Raw genomic sequence first — 24520 nt, forward strand, 5'->3', positions numbered from 1 at the left:
CCAGGGGCCTTTCAACAGTCTACCCTTTATTCTCATTGCCTGTATGATACAGGTAGTTGAAACTTCCCAGTTTATATACCAAACAATTTTGGTTAATTTTCCTTTTGTATATTTTCTAAGAGCCATAACTCCTTGAGTGCTTACCAATGGGGTGTATGTAGACTTAATCAAATAAAATGAGTGTTTTTTTTTCTTCATTAAATATTCACCTTTTGAAGATTGCATTCTAATAAATTTGCAGATAAAATTAGTTCATGAAATTTTAGTAACAATTTATTACACATGAACACAGATCATAACTTTGCAGGACAAATAACAGCAGATCTTTGAAATCATCAGTCATTTAATTTCATAATGTTAATCTTTAGGAACTTTCTCAAGCTATTTTAATGGGGTGGTCTTAGATAGTTGTTTAATTTCTTCTCTCCCCTTTCATTAAATTACTGTTAATTTTAATGTATAAGAGCATTGTGAGACTCACCTAAGGTCACAGCTGGATACATGAGTATTAGTACCAAGTGAACTGGTCTGACTATTTTCCTTTCTGTGGACAGTCCTGCTTACCAGTTATATTGGTTGGACCTATAATGTTATTTATAAATCTGTCCCTAATGACTTTTTCAAAATGTATTTATTTATTTGTTTATGCATAAAAGATGGGTGTGTGTGAAAGGATTCACCAGAGATAGACTGGGGGGCAGAACATGTGGATTTACTGAAATACACTGCTGAGGGGAGCAGCTGGCAAGACAAGAGAGGTCTGCTGTGTTATATGTAGGTTAATTCCCTGGGTGGGCTTCATACTTAGACCTTAGCAGTGATAAATCTGAAACTTACCCCCATGACACTAGGCAGTCCTGCCTTCAATGACTTTAATGTAAATTTGACATGTTTCCAAGTTTTTGTAGAGTCACATATTTCTTTGGCCATTTCCCAGCAGTTTTTAAGGAAAAATCTCTTTTTTTATCGGTGTTTAAAGTTGTTGGTATCACCATTTCTGATGTAACCCCCTATAAAAAAAAAGTCTGGCCCTCCCTGGTGGCGCAGCGGGTTAAAGCGCAGCACTGAGAATCTGAAGCCACTTCCGCATGAGTTCGATTCCCGCCTGCCGCCTGCCCCGGAGGAGACCACATGGCGAGCCAGACCTCTCCTGGCCCGCCCGCTGCTCCCCTCAGCAGTGTACTTCGTCCATCTGCCTGTTCTGTTCCCCACTCTGTCTCTGGTGAAGCCTCTCACCGCCCCTGAGCCTCTGGCCTGTACCCCAGTTCTGTACGAATAAATAAATAAACCTTTAAAAAAAAAAAAAAAAGTCTATAACTTTCCCCTTTTTCCCTCATATATTTTTTGGAATCAGTATCCTTTGGTCTATCCTTGATAATACTGTTTTTACTGGAAAACAATAATTCTTCATGAAAGTTTATGTTTCTGTAGTCCCTTAGGCAAATCTTTTAGGCAAACTTTATTTTATAGTAGTTAAAGTATTTCTAGGGACATAAAACAAACAAAAACGCATCACAATTTAAATACTCTTACTTTTTAGTTGATAACTCATTCTTTAGTAACCCATAGGACTAAACCACCCACATAAATCTCCTTCCCCTTTTTTGTTTTGAACAATTTCATTATCAAGAGTCTACATCCCCTGGAGTCTTAGTTTTCAGTTATGCATCAGTGTTTATATTATTCTTTATGCTTTCTATAATAATTTTGTTAAAACTGTCTCCCCCTTATATTATTCTTATACTTAACAACTTCTTACGCATTTAAACTTTTTTTGATTTCAGAGACGACCACCAGATAATTCTTTTTATGTTCGAACATGTAACAAGAATCCAAAGAAAACAAAATGGTGGTATCACGGTAAGCAGTTTTACTTTAGAATGATAACTTAAGGTTTTTGGTTAAAAGATTATATAATACATTTTTGTTTGGGTGGGAAAGGGAATATGTAACTGATGTCTTTTTGCATCAATGATATGGAGATTTGTTAAAATATTTTAAGTTATCTTATGAACAGAGTAGGCTCTATTTTTAATGGGGCAAATAAAATCATAGCCATCAAGATATTTAATCATATTAGAACTACCAGGAGATCTGATATTTGAATACAAATTTTGGTACCTAATGTATTCATTTAGTTCTGGTGGTGTTTTGGAGGATGGTGAGGTTATATTGTTAAATAGGACCTTCTTAGATTAAAGAAAGCTCTTCCTTTCTCAATATTTTTTTATCATAAAATTTGAGACTGCTAATTCCAGCTTTGTGAATACAGTACTCAATTTTAAATTTTTATGGTTGTAGTTAGAAAGCTGGTGGTAGCTTTATAATTGAAAGCTAGAATCTTCTGAACTAAACTTACTGCTTTCCTAAAGAGGTATTCAAAATTAAAAACAAAAAGTTTATATATCTCATTGAGCTCTTTGAAAAAAAGGCTTCAAGCTATAGCCCCTGTAGTTTAATATATGATATTTTCTTTGTTTTCCTTTCTTTAAATGTTATCTTGATAAGAAATTAGAACTGACAAAACTAATTACTAGGACTATGGCCTTTCCCCCTACCTTTCTTTCCAATATGAAACCGATTACCTCAGCTTAATTTAAGTCAATAAAAATTTAATTTTAAGAGTTCTTGTTAAATGTTGAGATAAAAGATGACAAAGTTCAGTATAGTAACACCATACCAGCAATGGGAAGTTAGAAAACACAGACAAGAATGCCATTCCTGAGAACCACAGAATTATGAATATTTGCATAATGCTAATGAGGAATGTAGGTTATCTAAGAGAAGCAACGACAAAACTTTTAAGTTCTGTGAAAGAAAAAAAATAATAATTTAATGAAAAACCAGTGTAATTACAAAGTGTATATACTTTACAAATTGTAGGTGTAAATGTAATTCTATAAAAACAGTGGAATAATGATTGGGTGCTAAAAGACAGGAAGAATAGCTTGAATTTTAAACCAAAGGATAATGAAGGAGAAACCATCGACCAGGCACCAAAGCATATTCAAGAATAGATAGATCTTTGACATAATTATATTTCTCTAGGTCTTTTTGTTATAAGATTTGAATTATGGTAAATAAGATATCATAGATCCATGAGAAGGGGAAAACAAAGTAATCCATTAGAAAACTGATAATCATTTTGGGCAAGAAAGGTTTGTGTTTTTATTTCATATATAAAATAGTTCCTATGGTTTGATTTAAGCATTTTCTAATATAACAACAGAAAATGTTTTTTTTTTAAATTAGGCTTCAACCTAGAGGAAAATTTCTGACATTAGAAATCATAAAGAAACTAACCATTTAGTTACATGAAAATTTAAACTTAAAAATGAATCCAGAAATCTCAAAACAATCTATATAAAATTATAGAATTGTATAAAACATTTACAGATTATAAAAAATGAAGACCTTTTATATCAGTTGGTTAAGATTAATTAAAAGTATAGGCAAAAAGTTGTGAGAATCCTAAATATCTGAGTTTTTTTAATGGATGAATTGTTTCCTGCATAAAAGCTCCAATAGAGAATTATTATGCCCAATGTTGTTTCTACACTTTCTGTTTTTTAGAATGAATTCTTCCAACACACACACGGGAATTTTTTCATGGAATCTTATAGAGTAGCTCCCTCCTTTAAGGAATCTCAGAAAGTAGTACTGTGCCTAGAATTCTGGTTTTGTTTTAGTTTTTTAAGACATCTCCAGATAATTCTAATAGAGCTGATAACTTGAAAGCTACTGTTTCAAGCATTCTCAGATATGAAAGAACAGGCTTCCAAATAAAACACATTAATAATAATTGGACTAAAGGAATTCTCTGAGCACTGAAGGGCCACTAAAATTTTTTAACAAGATCCTACTTTAATTAAATAACCTTTTACTTCAATTTACCTTGCTGACTTTTCATTCTTTTACATCCTCTTGCTTTTTAGGACTAGTCACTAACCTGCCTCTTCTCTCTGTTCCTTTGCAAAAACCTTCCCACTTCCATTTCATGTTAAAAAAAATTTTTTTAATAAAAAGGAAGAAATTGTTAAAAAATAATAAATAAAAGGAATCATTGCTTGTATGACACAGCCCCCCCCCCATCTTAATATAGTAAATTTTCCAAATCCATCAAAAATTAAGATTAGTCAATCAGACAATTTTTGTTTAGGTGTCATATTTCCTAAGAGAGTATGCATTCTGCTTCAGAACTCAGCCTCAGTAATATCAGAAAAATTTCTTCATTATCTTTTCCACCACAGTGTTTTTAATAAGGCTTGCCAATAATCTTAAAGTGATGAATTTTGAGTATACATATTTTTTGAAACTAGACCCTTACTACCATCCTTTCACAATAATCCCCTTGTTAGGCAGTATATTCTTATTTTTCCTTTCCTTATTTCCTAGTAGGAAGTTTCAAAGAGATAAATATTTTTCAGGTCTTCTAATACTGACTTATGTAATTGAAAGGCTAAAGAAGTCGTCTTTTATTTAAGAGTACTTCAGAATTTTTTCTTACCTATTTTTGAATAAGAAGTGGGACATATTCACATAATGAAATTAGATATGTTTAATATTTTTTTTAAATGTACTTTATAACAGAGCTTATTTTTCAGTGAATAGTTTGTTGCTGAGAAATAAATTTTATTTCATAACTGAAGTAGTTGAGTCTTTTACTAGCTTAAAGCTGGATCAGTAAGTACCAAGGGAAGGAGACCTTTCAAACTAAATTAATTCCCTCTTAATTGAAAACAGTACAGACTCTGTATAGAAATTCATTCCCCCAATAAACAGGTTAAAAGTATTCTCTCTTTTCTTTCCCAAAATACAAATTAGCTATATTTAAAAGGCACTGAATTCTCACTCAGCTAAATCCTGACTACCCTTGTCCAGTTTCCTATCCCAGGTTAGATACGTTTTTTCATTAATGGGTAATTATTTTTTAAACATCCTCAGTTCATTAATATACAGTGGTCATTCTTAGCTCAACTTCTGCCTACCTAAATCGCTTCCCTCCCCTTGGTTTCGCAGGTTTGCTCCATGAATGAGCTTCATATGAAATCAGTGAAGAATAATGTTAGTTACACTTTGATATGACAAAGCAATTGTTCTGTCATAAAGCTAAATGGGTTCAGAGAATCTTCCTCTACCTGCCCCCCCCACTTTTAAAAAGCTAAAACATTTCACCTGTGTAGCATCTGTTATCATTTTTATACATTTCAGAAAAACAGTTATAGGCAATGAAAAATAGCTTACATTGACATTGTAGATAAACTGGGAAAATGTTATCAAAAAAGTAATCCCTCAGAAAGCAGAACACACCAGCTTTGTTTTTAGAGCTCTTTCCAGATATCAGATTATGTTTCTATTTAGTTGCTTTAGTTCTAAAAGATCTTCACCAATCTTATTCTCTTTATCATACCAAGTTGCCAAGAAACATGAACTCTGACTTCTGAGTATTATCTAATTCTAAAAGGATTACAGGAACAGACCAATGTCCTGATATAACCTGTAAAGCTAAATAAAAACAGTGAACAAATACTTGCTTGAAATTGAATGAATTCACTGAAACACAACATTTCAGTTTCTAGAAACCAAGCAGGATTGCAGGCCTCAGGTATCAAGCTTCACAGTCCTTCCATCTTGTGTTAACAAACATACTTGGGTCAGCCTGAGTTCAGGGTGTTTGTCACATGTAATCAAAGAGTTAGAGAGATTTTGGTTTAGATTAGTTATATTTGTTAGGGCTGGGGTAGGCAGTGCTTCCTGGATATAGAATGGAGGCATTAAGAAGAAATGAACAATCTGAATTTAAGTTTGTCTCTTAATTTTAAAAGAGGACAATTCAGGGAGCCTCCCTGGTGGAAAAAGGATTAAGTCTCAGCACTATGAAACTATTTATCACAGCCACTGCAATGAGTTTGATCTCCAGCCAGGGAGGTGGCTCATGTGGCGCAGCAGACCTCTCCTGTCTCACCCACTGCCCTCCTCTGCAGTATATTTCAGTTAATCTGCCTGTTCTGCTCCCTACTCTGGCAAATCCTCTCACCACCATCATCTCCCGCACCCCCACCTCTGGCTATACCAGTTCTTATATGCATAAATAAATATATAAATCTTTTTTTAAAAAGCAAAAGAGGAAGATTGAGCTAATGCACTAAGACTGAGCTGCTAGATGACCAGTGTTGGATTCTTGAGGGGAAAAAAGACTTTCAGTTTTTTTTGGTAATCTTCTACATAATATTAGCTAGGTTTTACCTGACAGTAACTGTCTTTCTGTAAGTCATACTATGATAGATTGCATTCTTTGGGGATCTTCTCACACAATAACTTGTTAAAATATAAAAAGATACTGATAATGCAAATACATATTCCTTATAGTTACTTGAAATTGACTATCAGTGAAAACTCTTTAATTAAAAATTTCTACTCACTAAGAATTATGGTCTTGTCTGCACTGGAATGCAAATACTCTGTGTTGTCAGTTAAGGCTGGGGTGTTTATTCTTTGAAAAATCAGTTGAGGGCTCTCCTGGTAGCATAGCGGGTTAAAGCACAGCACTAAGAAGCGAAAGCCGCTTCAGCGTGAGTTTGATCCCTTCCCTGGAGGTGACCCACTTGGTGCGACAGACCTCTCCTGACCAGCCCACTGCTCCACTCAGCTGTGTATTTCCTCAGTCGGCCTGTTCTGTTCCCCACTCTGTCTGGTGAATCCTTTCACCACCCCTGCACCTCTGGCCTGACCCCAGTTCTGTGTGCATAAATAAATAAATATTTCTTAAAAAAGAAAAAGAAAAATCAGTGGAGCCTAGGTGATACGGTTGAAAAACAAGGTAAATCTAAACAAAATAGATATTTGAATAGATAATTCATTTCAGTATATAAAGGGACTGAGTAATGTGCCTAAGATTCAGAGCTAGGATCTATGTCCATTTCAGTACAGTGTTGTATGATTGAGTCAGTGTATCATTATATACTTAATTCTTGAAAAAGATACAAAGTCTCTTTATGACATCATGAACATATCTCAGAGAGGTAGCCAGCTTGAATCTATTAATCATATGATCCATCTGTTCCCTGGGATCAACATTAAATATATACAACTTAGTTTCCAAAAGGATTGCTTTACAGAGATAGATTTGTGGTTCCTGAGGCATTTTCCTTAAGGGAATAGAGAATTGAACCATGGTCAGTTACAGAACAACTCAAAGCTGTTTTGAGTATTGGCTTCAAAAAACTAGGTTTATAGGAAATAAATTGGCATAATATTTAGATATAATGTCCAGTAAACTGATGCTTACAATTTTGGGAGTAGTAGAGCACTGTTTTTTTCCCCCAAACTATAAATGACATTCTAGTTCCATACAACTGGAACATTTTGAATTTGAATTAGACTTGTAAAGACTATAAAGGAGTTAGGGACATGAAATTATCTCAGATTATTATTAATGAACTCCTTTTATCCCTGCCTTATAGTTGTCTATAGATATACCTGTGTTAGTTGTGAACTTTCTATTTATACTTTAGACTTATAAACTTGTAGGTTTACAAAATCACTTTCTAAATTCCTGAGTTCAAACATTAATTATTTTTAATAGTCTGCACCCTTTGTTTCCAGTTAGATAACAGTTTTATTGTCCACTCTGAAATCTTTCTTGAATTAGTTCATCAAAGGAAAATTTTAATTTCCTAAATTGTTCAAAGACTGTAAAGATTTATTTTTGTCTTTCTTGGAGATAGCATCCCATTTCATATCTACTGACCTATTACTATGTTCCTTTTCTTCTAGTCTTCTGTCCCTGGGAATATCCAGGGAGATGGTTTCCAATATAATGTGATGGTTCTTATACTCTGGGGAAAAATAAATGACCTTCTTCTAATATAGTTCTCTCTCATTCACGTTTCCCAGAAGCCCAGTGAAGTTAGCCATGGTAGGTGTCACTTCTTTGGAACTGGTAATTTGTGTATTGTATTTGAGGATATAATTTTAGTAGGGACTATTGCAGTTGCACAGAAAATTTAAGTTAATGAGATTATTTTCAGTCCATCATCTTTTGATAAACACTTTAGCTACAAGATTAAATATGTTTGTTCATCCTCTGTAGGCCTACATTTGTCTTGATCCCAGATGGATTTACCCTAACAACTTTTTTTTAGTAAGCCAGTCTTAAGTATCACCAATCCTTTTCATCTGCCTAGGAAATTGTATTCTTCTGCTAACAAATGATGTTTTTACTTCTTGTTGAGGACTCCATTATTTAAATGATGGCCATAGCTTTGGCTTATACCTGTCTCCATACTTAGAAAATCTTGATTTGTATATGTGTGTTTTCATTCATTCATTATGAATTTGTGATTTTTAAGGCCTTTTGTGTCCAGCTATTAGAGACATCATTGAGCTTCATCTTAGAACTTAGAAATTTGTACAGTTTATTTCTCCAAAGACAGAGTGATAAAGGCAGGTAATGTGATACTAGTCTAAAGTTTTATTTTGACATCTGACCAAAGATAGATTGGATTAGATAGGAAAAATAGTTTCACATAGGTATCCTAATCATTTTGGTGATTATTTGTAGCACATTCTACAGAAGGCTACTGTATTGAAAATCTTCCAGAATGAACAACCTGATAACACTACATCTAGGATAGGTTTTTGGAGATAAAAGCTTATGTAGTTGACTAGATAGCATTATGTTCAAATAGAATTTTATCTGTCACTTTTCCTAAAATATACATTGCCGAATGGTATCTACATTAAAGTTTATCCCTGTTAATTTGATATATTACATAGTTTAGTGCCTTTTTCAGTGAGGAGGTTTAAGTGTGATTAGTTTCAGTATTAATTTCAAGGGTCTTAGTATTGTAAAATGCTCTGTTACAAAGTGAGGTTTTCATGATTTTCTTCTTCATTTTCAGTTTATTCTGCATCCATGATAAAATTACTCTTTTTATTCCATTTTTCATGGTAATTTAAGAGGCAGGTACTTAAAGGCTATAAATAATCTACTTTGTTTACTTCTTAAAAATACTCATTTATTTAAAAGATTTAAATTAATTGGATTATGATTTACTTTGAAAACCTAGCCTATTTTATCCTTTAGACTATTTTTAAGGGTGGCTTCCCTGGTGACACAAGGGATTAAGTCTCAACACTGTGAAGCTTTCCACAGCCACTGCACACAAGTTCAATCCCCTACTAGGGAACTGACCCACATGGCACAGTAGACCTCTCCTGTCTCAAAAACTGCTTCTCTCAGCAGTGTATTTCAGCAAATCTGCCTGTTCTCCTTACTGTCTCAGGCGAATCCTCTCACCCACCACACCTCTGACCTGTTACTCCAGTCTTATACACACAAATAAATAAATCATAAAAAAAAAATTATCTTTTAAAGTATAGGATTGTGGAATATTCCACTGGTTTGCCCAGCATAAAAGTCAGACTTAGAGGTTTATACTGGCGATTGAGTATGACATGAATTTTATTAACTCTCTCTCTCTCTCTAGAAGATATATATATATATATATATCTAGAAGATATATATATATCTTCTAGAGAGAGAGAGAGTTAATATATATGTGTGTGTGTGTGTGTGTGTGTGTGTGTGTGTGTGTGTATTTTAATATGGGATGGTTTGTAAAATATTTTGATCAGTTTTCTGGAATTTTCTCCTTGAGAGTTTCCACAATTCCCAGATAGTTGCTGTCTGTCTTGCTTTTTTCAAAAGCATCTTACTGAAGAATGCTAACCCTCAAAATAAATCCTTCAGATATGGTTTGTTAAATAAATTTAAAAATATATGTTTTATATATTATGTTAGGCTACCTAATAGTATTTCTAAAAGGTTCTCTGGGTTTTTGTTTTTTTTTTTAATGACCTCCTTTACATATGTATCTATATTTGCTGAAAACTTTATTTTGTAAAGAGAAATTAATAATGTTATTTGGTTGCTACAGAGATTTTACATAGTTTTTTTTTTTTTAATGTATTTCTTTCATAGACTTAAAGGCATCAATTGATTATCTTAATCTGTGTTAAGTAGTATGGGTCATTGGTCAGACCAGTTATCTCATTATAATTTCATATTGTTGCCTATAAAATAATTCGCTTAAGATTGATACATCTTATATATATGCTAGCATGTCAGTTTACTCTCTTATATAAAATTAATATACCAGTAATTTAAGATTTGTTTGAACTACCATGTCTCTGAAGGGGTAGAATTTGATTTTTCACTGAATTTAAACACAAACTGCACCTTTTATTTACAGGTATTGGGAGATCAGACAAATAAACCATGTTTTTCTTGTTACTTAAAATTATATCTATGTACAACTAACATAGATTTTATAACTTACTGCATGCATGACTTAATTTTTTTTTTCCCTTTTCTTAAAGATGATACTTGTTGATGCCACTGTTATCGTCCTCCTAGCAGAAGATAGACCTACTGAGAAAATGAGCACTTTGATCATTCAGTCTTTGAACTTTAACCTTTGACTGGAAATGACCTATAGGCAATGAAGACTACTTCCTTTTACTGCATTTTTACTTGTGTGCATTCTGGGCGCATGTTGATCGCTGGTTCAGTCCAAGCAACTGACATGCTTTTATTAGTCATACAGTATTAATGCAGGTGTCAGGAAATGTCAAATATAATTCCATTTTTTATTTTTATTTTTGTAAGCTTTTGGAAAAGTTCCAGGTCCTCATGTATTATTGTGCAATAACAATGACTTCCTTGGCGGTTTTGGGACGTTCATTGCCGGCAATGGACGTTGTAACAGGAAAATTTTCATTAACTCCTGCCACCCAATGATTAATGCATGATAGGGCCTATGAAATGAGCTTATCAGTTATAGTGGGATTATAAGTAAAGTGAGGGATCCAACATTACTTTGAAAGTCACCCCAACTGTTTATATTTGGATTCTATGCACTGCGATCCTAAGGTTAACAGCATGAATTAACATGCGTCTTTAAAGGACTGTAATGAAAGATCATTGCGTATTTATTGAATTGTTTATAACTGCTGTCAAATTGTTTTGACATGGAAGGTTTTCAAGTAACATTGGCAGAGAGGTACAATGTGTTATCCCTATGGTGAAAATAAATTCATTCATTGTATATAGTTTCTCAATCTCTGAAGTAAAGGTATGAGTAATATAGGGTATGAATGGTTTAATCAAAGGCTTTATTTTGGAAGTAAGAAAAATGGCAGTGATGATTAAACTGCTACAGTCCAAAATTGGGCTTGTTATTTGTACATTAACAGTTTTTCAAGTAGATTACACTCTTGTTACTTCCTGCTAGCCATCAGCATGAGCCCTACTGCCTAAACACTATTTCATTTATTTATGTTTGGAAAACCCATAACACTTTTGTTTGCAATTTTGTTTTTTTGTTATGTCTTAAGTCAAGTTTGAATGTTACAATACTTTGAAGAACTTTTGTCAAGTTTTTTTCTTGTAAAATTTCTTTACTTGTAAGTATCATCTTGTCCTTCAATCCTGTACCCTAAAATAAGAAATACATTTTTGACAGAGGCTTAATGTTTTAACAAAAAGTGTGGACATTTTTATTTTAAAATTTAGGCAAAAATACACTATAAAATGGTATGTTCGCTTACTTGTCTCACACAATCATACAGTTTTCCTGGAGGGATTTGTTTTGTTTTCTTATTGTTTAGAAGACTTTGCTTATAGCTAGATAAAAAATTTTTCTATAGAAAAAGAAATTGTTGGAAGGTCCAATTCTCAGTACCATGTAAGTTAATGATAGTATAACTAGATTCTCTTTTTAAAAAATGATTAATGTATTTTATAAATTACCTTTTCACATATGCAAAATCTGTTTCTACTACAACGTTATTTTTACTAATGCCTATTGTTGCACTCTTTTTGACATATTCTGCAGTGAATATATGAATCAATTTGGGCTTAAAAATAAAGGCCAGTTAGTTGGCTAAAAGGTTTGCAGTATGTATCCCAGCAAGACCATCCAATCCATAAATTGGCAGAAAATATTTTAAAAATTGTTTTTAACCTCTGTATAGATGACATTTTGTAGATTTGTACATGTTGTTAATTAAGGACATATAATTTTACATTCTAAAAATATAATTGCTGAACTCAGGGGTGGGTAGACTTCAAAAATATGTCTGCTATAGAAATAACTTGAAAAACAAATATTAAAACCATGGCCAGCCACCAAATTGAGGGCACTATTTATATTACTAGTTAGCAGCTACCACTTTTTAAAATTAAAAATGTTTCTGTTCTATATTAACTAGATATACACAAGTTCTCACAGTAGTTTCTTAACAGTCTTATTAGTTGGTCTGTTTAACCAAGACTAAAATGTTTTTGGAATGCTTTGAACTACTGTTAGTTTTTAAATGCTTTTTATTATGAAAACTGCAGCTGTAAATTATGTATTTTTCTTATTTTACATAACTGCTCTAAACTACTGATTGACTTGATCATTTTGGAATAGGGTGGGGCGAGGAATCCTCTCTATATTGCTGGTTCTCTTACTAAAATCCTTTTATAAAGAAAAGACCTGTGACATTTATTCACCAAAGGAATTAATTTATCAGGTCAAAGATTAATAATGCTATGCTATAGATTAATAGGTTATAAGTAGCCTCAGTTGAGTTTTTAATATAAGTAACAGTATTTTAACATACCTCTCTCTTTACATAGAGATACCATAAAATAAATTAAAATGAAGCAGAGAAAAGTAAAGGAAAACCAAATATTTTCAGTAGTTTATGTTGGTTTAAGAGAAGGAACTAATGAAGACATTATAAAAAACAAAAGGAAGTAAAATGAAATATCTTAGAACAGAGAACACCAACCATTCAGAATTTGCGATCAGATAACACCTTATTTATTTATCCCCTTGAACTTAAGATCCATTGAAAACTCTTTTGCACTTAGATTTAATTACTAAGTTAATTTTGAATGTAAGTTAACATTATTAAAAGACATAAAATGTTTACCTGAGTCAATGCTTTGGAGAAGGCAGTCAATGAATGGCTTTGTAATAATTAAAAGAATATTTCCCCATAATCTGTTGTTGACTAACAACCATAACACCAAGAAAATGTATATAGGAACATGCTACATCTCTCTTCCCTATATTCCCTCTATGTGACAAATTCTGCTGCATAGCCTACCTACAACATCATACTTTCATATTTAGTCTACGTATTCTCTCACTTTTTTATTTATTTATTTATTTATTTTTAGAGCATTCTTCTGGTTTGCCAAATTCTGTTAAAACAGTGCTACATTCAGTTCCTTATTTTGCATGCTTAGAAAATGAACTTGGTACCCTTTCAAAAAATTGTGTTTAAGTAGGTACTAACATACGTTTTAAAAGAGAAGTAGTTTTTCATTTTATGAGATATTTTTAAAAGTAAATTTTATGGCTGTTATAAAGAATTTAATATTCACCTCTAAAGACCTTATTTGTAATGTGTGTAATGCCACTCTAGCTAGCAGGGAAGTAAAACATTTTTAATCCCCATAAGAAAAGCTAAAAGTGACTTTAATCTTCAGTTCATCTGGAGATGGATCTTACTGCTTATTGTTTTGACTAGGCATATAAGTATTTAATATAAAGTAACTTAGAATAGTTTAATTTTTCCCTTCTAAAGTTTTAAGTAAATGCAAAAAACACATCATTAGATTCTGTGGTGGATAATTACTTCAGATTCTAAAAGTATCTAGTGACTACTCAGTTGTTCCCAGATTGCAGCAAAGATGAATTTGCAAATAATGGAAATATGAGTAGTGATATAAAAATGGTGTGTAACCACATACTGTTTCTGGTTATGAAGTCTTATTTTTTAAAAGTTTATTGTTTTAGAGAATTGAGATATTTAAAACTTGTTAAAGCTACTTTCTAAAACTAGAAGAGAAGAGGAGATACTGTGTGTTGAAAAAAATTTTTTAAATAAAGAATTCAGTGTCACTAGTCCTAAGCCTTTATGGTTACTGCTGCTTATATTTCTTGACCTCATTTTTATTTAGGTTTATTGGTTTTTTGTTTTTGTTTTTAGTGTGGATGCTTAAAATTAATAATTGTGTGTAAATTTATTTTCATGAAAAACTGAGACTAATCATATGTATCTTTTCTAAAGGGTTCCTGTTTATCAAAATAATTACTACACTGTGCAGATGCCTTTGCATAACAAATCTAAAAACAGAAAGATGTCTTTTAATCTGCACCAACTGGAACTAATCTCTTTGTAGTTTTATAGTCCTTATTCTTTTTTAATTGAGGCAACATCGGTTTACAGCTTTGTATATGAATTGTATATAAGTATAGAGGTATAGGATCACTCTTCAGGTATAATTTATCATACTACACCCACCACCAAGAAATCCATATAATCTGCCCTCCACCTAAATTTGTGCTTTATGGCCAAATCAGGTAGCCTCAAGTTTAGGGTTTGTTGTTGGTTGGTTATCTGATCTTTTGTTTCTCTGTATTCCTATATATGAGTGACGCTATCCGATACATTTTTTTAAGTCCTTTTATTTTTTTCCTTCCTATCTCCAGATGCCCAATGCATCAGTTTTTAGAAGTTTATGAACTTCCAAGATTCACTGTCTCCTTACCCAGAGCCCTCTACTTCCCCTTTAGAGGATTCAGAAAATGAACAATATTAAAATTACATCTGAATTTTACAGTTTCTGACACTTAATTTCAATTCATTAGTAGAGAACTAAATTTGTTGAATAATTACTTGATGAATGAGCTGTTAACTGTCATTTAGCTCTTAAATTCTGGTAGGGAATTTTATTTACTTTTTGGTTGGTAGCTCATCCAAAGCCCTAATTACTGCCCAAATGAATTACTTGTTTTGGTAAAAGTGTTTTTCTATTTAAATTGTTATGTCATTTTCAGATTTGAAACTTTTAAAAATAGTAATTTAGTAAATAGTGATTTATGGGGAACTTTTGATTTTTTTTTTTCCAGCATAATTGTGCATTATATTGGGACAAATTTGTGTACATCATTGGCGGCCCATGGGATCTAAACATGTCCGTTTATCTCAGATTAACTCTCAAGCTTTCAATTAAAGTTCTGGTTCTGACTATGGTTCTGAGCATTGAGGTGTTATTAAACTTTAACTTTCAAATGTTAGTATTGAAGCTTATATTTGTTAAAGAATCTTCATAATGATACATGAATATCTTTTTGAAAATTTTTTTTGTTCATAAAACAATATATCTGAAGCCATTTTGAATATGTGGAAGAAATGCCTAAATACTAGGTATGTCTAAAGAACTACAGTTTAGAAAATTGAGTGCAGTTGACTAGAAAAAGAAGTGGTTCTTATTTCTTGGCATATAGACTGTGACTGTTAAGAAAAGCTCACTCCTACTGTAATTCTAAGCTGTTTACTCAAAGGCAGTAGTATCATTTTCAAATTTGACTTGTTAGGTATAACATCACTTGTCAGATTTCCTGGTACATGGAATTATCCAGATGGGATAATGCTGCCTCTAATTTTGAAACCTGAAACAAAACTCTTAAGAAATTCAGTACATTGTGTCAGATCTCATGAAAATGTGAGTTTCTTCATAGCTAACCGCAGATTATTTATATGAGTGGAAATTGTCAGGCTCATGATGTAAAATAATTACTTGAGTTGGTTATTAGGCTAATTAGCCAAGAATCAAGAATCAAGTGTATGTACAATTCAAAATGAATTTGTTGTTTTTAGTTGGTGCCATTTTTCTCTTAATAATCAGTAATATAAATTGTGAATTTTATGAGTAGGAATGGGAGCTCATAGTTAAGGATTTGAATAGGCTAGATGTATAAATTTTATATATTTAAGCTGTAAAATGTGTAAAGCTACTGCTTTTTAAATAGAATATAAATGTAAGCGGATAAATTTACATATATTTTTAAATGTATTAAGCATTTGTTAGTTCAATATAAATTACATTGTGTGCTTTCTTGAATTTAGTAAATAATAAACCAGCTTTTGATTTGTTTTTCTGTAGACTTGAATACTAAATTGATAGGTATAAACCTCTATAGTTTATAAAAGTTTATTTATACAGAAGTTCCCGTTTACAAAAGAATGTGACCTTTAAAAGATTATGGAAACAGTAATATATCCATTCCAAAATGAGTGCAACAGGATGAATTATCATTGAAGTCATTTTCTTGCTTATTTATTTAACAGATCATTTTTATGTAGTGGAGTAGCCCAGTGTATTTTATGGTTCTTTATGCTTACAATTGAATCCAGGTTAAAAGCTGGGCATTTTCAGAAAAGACTCTTGCTAAATCTGTATGATTAATATGAGAAACTTTAGTAAAGAACTTCTGGTTGTTTTCCTGAATGTGCAAACATACCAGCTAACTTACTTAAGTGAGTGCGCTATTCCTGAAGCTGTATGAAAGGAAACAGGCAGAAGGAATTTTTTATACATCTTGGTTATTCCTGGCAGGAAAAAGTTCAATATACAATGCTAATAGTCTTGGGATTTCTTTTCCACAGGAGATCTGTGAGCAGGTGTACTACCATAAAAACTCTCGTTTCAAGAAGCTATTTCTGTAGCTTTATACAACGTTAGGTGTAACTCATTAGATAAATGCAAGATCCATCTCCCTTTGTGCTTTGATGGCATTGTCTCCCTTTATTAGTATCCTTAAAATAATTTCTACCTCCCATAGAAAGTAGGACTTTCTCTAGTTTAAGCTTTTGTTGATGAGTGATTCTGTTGAAGTGCTCCCTATATCTCTTAGTACTTTTCACACTAACATAACAGCAAAATTCGTGAAGAGTTAAGTGACAGCTAAGGGTTTTCTCTGCATGGAAAACATGATCCAAGCCCACAGTGATTGTATAGTTGTTCTTTTGGGAACCTTTGAGAATACATTTTTTGTAAATTGCTTATTAATTTTCTTTTCAATATTAGATTAAGGCAAAATATGTGACAGTTCTTGTACTTTCTAATTCAGTGGAGATTATGAAATAATAAGGAAAGTTGAAATGAGAAAATACTTTGTACATCTTTAAGGACCTATTAGGACCTATTGTGGCAATATACATGATTGCATCCTACAGAAAGGTATCAAAACATTTATTTGCACTTGCACTCCAACAAAATTATATATTTTTCATTTTTCCTGTGATGTTAGCACTCCCATCCAACCCAGTTACTCAAAGATTCAAATACTATGTACTAGACCTCCTCTCTGACATTTTTCATCATGAAGTCTTGCTGAGCCTATCTTTAAAACATCTGAAATACCTTTTGTATCTCCAATCTGTTTGCCATTCTGGCCTTTCCCTGCCTGGTCCTGGTGTACTCAGACGTCTCCTCAGCCATCCACACACCTACCTTGTTCCAGAAGTAGTAGCAAAACAATACTACCAGTACTTTGCTAATATTCCCAAATTCTAGTATATTCAGCTGTTTTTCTACCTGAAAGATCCAGTTCAGGTGTAGTTATAGTGTTATCATCTTTGTCCTTCCCTCTTCACCTACTAGTCTACTATCCTGGACTCTTTAACAATAGGGACAGTGTCTTGTCTTTGTGTCTCCAGCATGTAGCACACAATACCCAGCCAATAAGCTTTTAATAAATGTTGGTTAAATTAACTTGTCTGTGCTTGTATTTTTACCCTAGCTTTTTCAAGGAAACTTACTATTTAGGTGCCAGTAATTTTAAAATATATTTATACTACCTGAATGAGATGTTAGAGCAAAATACCCTATCCTTCCTTTCCCAGAGAGTTTGAGAGAATTACTTTTAAGCACATCATTAATCATTCTTCATTGGTTTTTCTTTAATCAAAATGGTGTTTTTCATATTTCTTGTTCTATTTCTCATGTTAATGACTTCATGAATATATTCAGAAGTTAAGATTATAATTGTTTTAAACTTATATATGAGGAACCCTACAAAAGAGGTAAACCTGGGCCCTCCCTGGTGGCGCAAGGGATTAAAGCACAGCACTATGAAGCTAGCCGCAGCCACTTCACGTGTTCAGCCCCTGCCAGGGAGGTGACCCACATGGTATGGCAGACCTCTTCTAACCCACCTGCTGCTCCTCTCAGCACTGTAATCAATCCATCAGTCATCCTGTTCTGCACCCCACTCTGTCTCTGGTGAATCGTCTCACTGCCTCCTGCACGTCTGGCCTGTACCCCAGTTCTGAATGCATAAACAAATCTTAAAAAAAAAAGTAAACCTAGCACTCACTGGTGTTAAAAGGTACATTCAGCAAGTACTTAGTAACTTCCCCCATGCCAAGGACAGCAGGTAAAACCTTCAAAAGGCCAGTATAATAATGAAGACAAGAAATAGAAAAACACATTATTGTAATGGGCCCAAAGATGTGCAGATACATGGCAGTACTGATACAGAAGCTAGTTTGCAAAGACTGTTGTGACTTGAAAATTGTGAGTTTTATAGGTGGATTATAAGCATGTACAGTGGTTGAAAATACAAAGCCCTAGGACGGGACTTGTATAAAGGTTGGCCCAAAGAACTATGTTACTTGTTTAGGGGGTGAGGTTGAGGGCAGGGCAGAAGCCACAGGCACTATAATGGAGGGCTTATGAGTCAGGGTCAGACAGAAATTGGTCTTTCGGTTTTCACTAAATAGAGATGAGTTTAGTGCTAACACTCAAAGTTCTCTTTTTCTGAGAGCATTTTTCGATTGGGTAGAAATTACAAAACAAGTTATTATAGGTAATGTCACAGGGGAACACTGCAAAATGAGTTAGCCACTATGTCAACATTCCAGCTTTCAAAATTAAAATCTGAAACCAGCAGAGCTTTGTTCCACCATCCTAGTAAAAGCTACATGAGGAAGTAGCCGAGATTCAGACTTGCCCCCAGTGCACTTCTGGGGGATGTCAAGCCTTGGACTTGGATTCAAATGAAGTCCCTGACTGGCAGTGTCTTTAAGGAGGTGTTCTGCAGAAGCATTGGAAGTCCTTCTGGAAGAAAATACTTCCTTAAGTTACTCCTACAAGGACTTTTTCAAGACAGTGACCAGTACTAGCGTTTAATACATTTTAAAGATAAACACTAGGGGAAAAAAAAGTAGAAGGTAAGAGAGTGAAGATGAGGGCATCTGAGACACAATGCGTGCAGCATATGCAAAAACCCAGGGTGAGAGAATAGTATTTGGAGCTACGGATTTTGATGAGGAATGGTAAATAAAGGTTTAAAAAAAATGGAGCTAGACTAAAGAATCAGGTTTTGCCAAGTTTTGAATTTATTTCATGGGCAATAGGGACTGATGGAATCAAAATTGTACTTACTAAATTTACTTTGGTTATTTTCTTGAGGGTGTGTTATAAGGGTCACAAAATGGGGTGGGGATGAGATGAGACTATCCAGAGAAATGATAGTGATGACTTACTTGTATTGTCATAAAAGTAGATATTAATGAATTGATTTTTAAGAAAAGATGCCACAGACACTACTAGGGGAAAGAATAAATCACTCAACGAATGGTACTAGAACATCTAGAAAGCCATTTGCAAGAAAGTGAAAAACCTCAAACTCACATCATAAATAAAAATTAACCAAAATATCTGGGTCTGCCTTCTTCACTGTATAATTATCAGAGTAGTTGACTTAATAGTACCTTTGGGGAAGACACCCCCAATAGTCTGGGGGGTTGCAGAGTTCCTCCTGGGGATTGAGCCACATGTACATGTCAGTAGGTTCTGTGTCTAAATACTGTTTTCAGTCTGGAAAATGTCCAGGTCATGTAATCTTACAGAGCTGACTACGCTGGGCTTCCTGTTCAGCCATCTAGTTTTTGCAAAAAATTGCATATATTTGGGGATATATGCACAAGGGATTGACTGGTGGCACGCAGGCTTAAGTCTCAGCACTATGAAACTCTCTTTAGCACGAGTTTGATCTCAGGCCAGGGAGGTGACCCATATGGCACAGCAGACCTCTCCTGTCTCAACTGCTGCTCCCCTTAGCAGTGTATTTCAGTCAATCCTTCTATTCTGTTTCCCACTCTTGCCTCTGGTGAATCCTCTCATCTCTCGCTCCTCTGGGCTGCACCCCATTTCTTGTATGTATAAATAAATTTTTTTTAAAAAATGAAAGAATTGGAAAGTTAGATATGTGAAGAAACAATTTCCAAAACAATGGTAATCCTCCAAGGACGGACAGTGGTTCCAGAAAAAAGGAAAACAAATTGGGGTGAAGCCAACAATCATGACAGCTTCCTGCTAAAAAATGTTTCCGGAGCTTAACCATTCTGAATAAAGGAGACAACCTAGAAGACAAGGGAGTCCAAGTGACTGATAGTCTCAGGCCCTGATACTGGAGAATAGAGAGCTTCTGTGAGCCCAGAGAGCAGCCTGCAGTCCTTTGAGTGTGAGGAAACTAAACATGATAGGGAAGAACCACCCAAAAGAATCAACATACAGAGACCACAAAATGCTAAGTAGAGATTATTTTCCCATCAGCCAGTGGGCAGAGGGTGGAATACTCATAAGCACATGCTTCAGTAGTGAGGAAAAATTAATCCTAAATACTGTTCTGCTCCCACTTAAAAAAGTTTAAAGGGGTTTCAAGAAAATCAGAATGTTGAAATAACTTGACACTGCAGAACAAAAACTCCAGATTATTTCTAAAAATATATACATATACAAATACATATTCACACAAACACACAAAAGCAGCACCCTGGCATCCAATTGGTGGGAAATTGACTACATTGGGACTATTTAGTTTTGAAAGAGTGTATGGCTTGAAATATGTGTCCTTCAATTTCAAATTTTAATATTCTAATTTGGACTTTATTTGAAGATGGGGAGTCTCCACAGAAGTAATCAAATTAGAATAAGTTTATCAGTAAGTTCTATTCCATTGACTGATGTCCTTATAAAAAGGAAAAATTTGAACACAGAGACACACACAGAGGAAAACAACATGAAGATAAAGAGAAAAGTCTCGTGAACATAAAGATACTCATCTATAAGCCAAAGAGAGAGATAGGCCTAGAGCAGTTCCTTCCCTTGTAGATTTCAGAAGAAACCAACACTGCTAACACCTTCACTTCAGACTTTTGATCTCCAGAGTGGTGAGAAAATAAAATTCTAATGTATAAGTAACCCATTTTATGGTAGTTCATTATAGCAATTTTATTTACATAATACTAGTAAAAAAGGCAAGCAAATCTTACTGAATAACATTTTATTCTTGGTTTACTTTTCTGCAGAAATCTACCAGTTAGCATTGCTATCTAGGGGTTTGTGGATATCTTAATTAACAAGCATGTTCCATACAACATTGCATCTGACCAGGAGACCCTCTTCAGAGCAAGAGAGCCATGGGAGTGGCCCCATGATTGTGGGATCAACTGACCACATCATGCATGCAGCATCCAAGTAACAGGCCCAAACATGTCCCAGCCTAATGGAGAGACAATGTTTGAGGGTAATAGTTTGCAAAGATGGCTGTCACCTTCCAGGATGCTTATAGTCACTTGAATCAGAGACTTCATCTCTCTTCAGCGCTTTATCTCTAATAGAAAGAATACGTGTTCAGGAATCACAGCCCACAATTCAAAAGGGTTATATTCATGCCAGGGAGCAAATATGAGCCTCATTGTACTCCATGTTATAGCTGCTTACTGTCTTAGCACTTTGGAGTCCTTATGTCCAGATGGCATGAAGGCTACTGACCCTGATATTCAGTTTGGGAATCCTGAATAGACCTAAAGCAACCTCCTATGGGTTTGGACTAGAAGATTACACTCTTAACTTTGCGTGAGCATATTTTTTCTCCCAAGAAGTCATATCAAAGTTATTTAGTGATAATTCTTATATCTGACTGTAGTTTCTACATCAGAAAAGAATTTTTGGAGAATATTGGTTACTGGAGACATAAGAAATGAGGGTCAAAATGCACATAGTTGAACAGGAATAGAACAATACCCCTGGAAATTTTACTTAAATCATAGAACTACAATTGAGTTTAAAGTAAAAAGTGTCTTTTTAGTTCTTAATCCCCAGTTGTATAATGACTGCTATAAGTCAATAATTCTGTAAGTATTTGTAAAAATAAGAGTAATTATCAGAAGGTCTGAACCTATTCAAAGAACTTCCCATTCTCATTTTTATGTTCCTGAAATAACATTTTTAGCTCAAACTTTTACATGACCAAAATATTTCCTATAGATCCAAAGCTGAGGAGACTTTCATGAGCTCATATATGCCTCCTAGTGATAGAAAGTAAATGGTATTTTTACATCTGCCTCTTTAAAAAAAAAAAAATGATTTCAATATGCATCATTGAATGTTAAATCAATTCAACTCACTGCCCTTTCAGTAATAGTTGGAATGTGGTCAGAACTTATAATTCAGGGAAATAAAGCTCTGCCAGATGATTTTGAAGTGAAACAAGGTTTGAGGATGACTTTTAACCCACTTCCAAGTTTCTTAGGGTATAAGCAATATTATCTCTCTTTCAAATATAATGCAGGAGAAGAACAAATAATTTCCAGCTGTTATTTAGTAACAGGAGTGTAAATAAGGAAAAATACAGCAAAAACAACAGAAAAGGGGGGAAATAAATAACTAAAAATTGAAAGAACTTTCTGTGACTGGGGAACTGAGGAGACTCCATTTGTCCATAGATGTGGGATCTTAACTCTCCATTTTATATTCCCTTCCTCCAAGCCCCTCAATAAAATGGTTTGAACCTAAAAAAATAAAGTAAAAAAAAAAAAAACTCAAGGGGAAATATTCCTACTTAGAATAAAAATGGAATTTCATTTGAGAGAATTATTTTGAGATAAGTGAGAAATCTCCTCAGTTATGTAAAGAAAATTCAGGTTAGAATTTTTTTTAAATAATCATTTATTTTTACATCATTTTATGCATTTTTTCATCTCAGTTGTAATCCCCGTGGGCTTCCCATCACCAAATCACCCATGTGCCATCACCATAGGCCAGTGCATTTCCCTAAATTAGAACATTTTTAATGTGCATAAATATCCTTCCCATTTCAAACTGGATTTGGGCCTTGTATTAGAGCTATTTTTATTCGCAAGTAAAACTAGCTTAAGCTGAAGGGATTTGTTGGTTTATGAAACCTGAGAGTCTAAGGGTGGCACTGGCTTTGCAGTAGCTGAAAGCAAGGAATCAAAGTCACAGTCAGGGCTCTGTCTTCCCATTTGCAGCTTTATTTGACTTTATTCTGCAATCTCTCCAAATGGTAGAAAAAGAAGGTCACTCACAGTTGTATCTTCCCAGCCAAGCAACTCCAAAAAAACAAGTGTCTCTTTCCCAGAGCAGACTCAGCCTTTTTAAGATCTGTATCTGCAGCATCTTTCAATTGTCACTGAGGTTGAGTATGGGGGGGGGGGATGGGGGAAGATCCGGCTCTCATAGCTGTCCCTATGGCTGATTTCACAGTCCCATCAGAATCATGTGGAACTTTAGGGATGTTTCCCAACACAAGAGAATGGGGGTGGGGAACTATTTGGCAGAGAACATTTATCTACTACTCCCCACTACAGGGGGTGGGGATATGATTATTCATATCAATGAAATGGCAGATAATAGGTCTGAGTTTGTGCATGTATTTATTTAAAATATTCTATACTGCAGGCCTCCCTGGTGGTACAAGGGATTAAGTCTCAGCACACTGAAGCTATTTGAAGCTATTGGCAGTCACTGCAGTATGAGTTCAATCCCCAGCCAAGGAAGTGACCCACAGCAGACTTCTCCTGTTTTGTCCACTGCTCCCCTCAGCAATGTATTTCAGTCACCTGTCTTTTCTGTTCCCCACTCTGTCTGTGGAGATTCCTCTCACCTCCCACCCTCTGGCCTGTATCCCAGTTCTTGGATGCATAAATAAATCTTTTTTAAAAATCTTAACAAGCATAATAATTTAAGTTCCATTCAAGCAATGGACTTGAAGCTATAAATGACATGACATGTAAGGTTGCTGTAATATATTAAAATATAAAACTAATTATAACTCAATTAGAGCTTAGGACTCTAACTGAAATTCAAACAATGAAATAGCATTATGTTCTTACTCGTATTAGCTAAAATCTAGAACAGTAATGTCAAATGCTGGTGAAGATGTGGACTGATAAAAATTTTCATTCATTGCTGGTTTCTGGAATTGTAAAATAGTACAATTACTTTGAAAGATAGTTTGGCAGTTTCATACAAAGCTATGCAATTTTTGAAAATATGATCCAATTATTGATTTTTCTTGGTATTTACACAAGTGGTTTAAGAACTTAGGTACATAAAAAATCTTCACTCAAATGTTTAGATCAGCTTTATTCAGAATTGCCAGAACTTGAAAGCAACCAGAATGTCCTTTACTAGAATAATAAATTGTGATACAATAGAATATTGTTTAGAGTTAAATGCCTATCAAGTCACAAAAAGACTTGGAGGAAACTTAAATGTGTATTGCTGAGCCATCCCTGGTGGCACAAGGTATTAAAGTGCAGCACTATGTAGCACTAGTAGCCACTGCAGCATGAGCTC

At 34.0% G+C, this 24520-nt stretch overlaps 1 protein-coding gene across 2 annotated transcripts in view; it reads left to right on the plus strand.

Moving 5' to 3' along the window:
• The window catches only part of UBE2W (ubiquitin-conjugating enzyme E2W (putative)), a 45060-nt gene extending 32359 nt beyond the window's left edge, over positions 1-12701 (plus strand). Inside the window, exons 5-7 of one of the 2 annotated variants that reach the window (XM_012723071.1) lie at positions 1785-1860; positions 7897-7918; positions 10384-12701. In XM_012723071.1, coding sequence (XP_012578525.1) covers positions 1785-1860; positions 7897-7907 — 87 coding nt within the window. In that variant the 3' untranslated portion in view covers positions 7908-7918; positions 10384-12701. The remainder of the gene's footprint in view (positions 1-1784; positions 1861-7896; positions 7919-10383) is intronic. The other variant, XM_004679794.2, reaches the window with a different exon arrangement.
• Positions 12702-24520: the final 11819 nt, after the last annotated feature.

Source organism: Condylura cristata, unplaced genomic scaffold (assembly GCF_000260355.1).
Source record: "Condylura cristata isolate star-nosed mole 26May11 unplaced genomic scaffold, ConCri1.0 scaffold00009, whole genome shotgun sequence".
In the NCBI taxonomy this organism is placed as follows: Eukaryota; Metazoa; Chordata; class Mammalia; order Eulipotyphla; family Talpidae; genus Condylura; species Condylura cristata.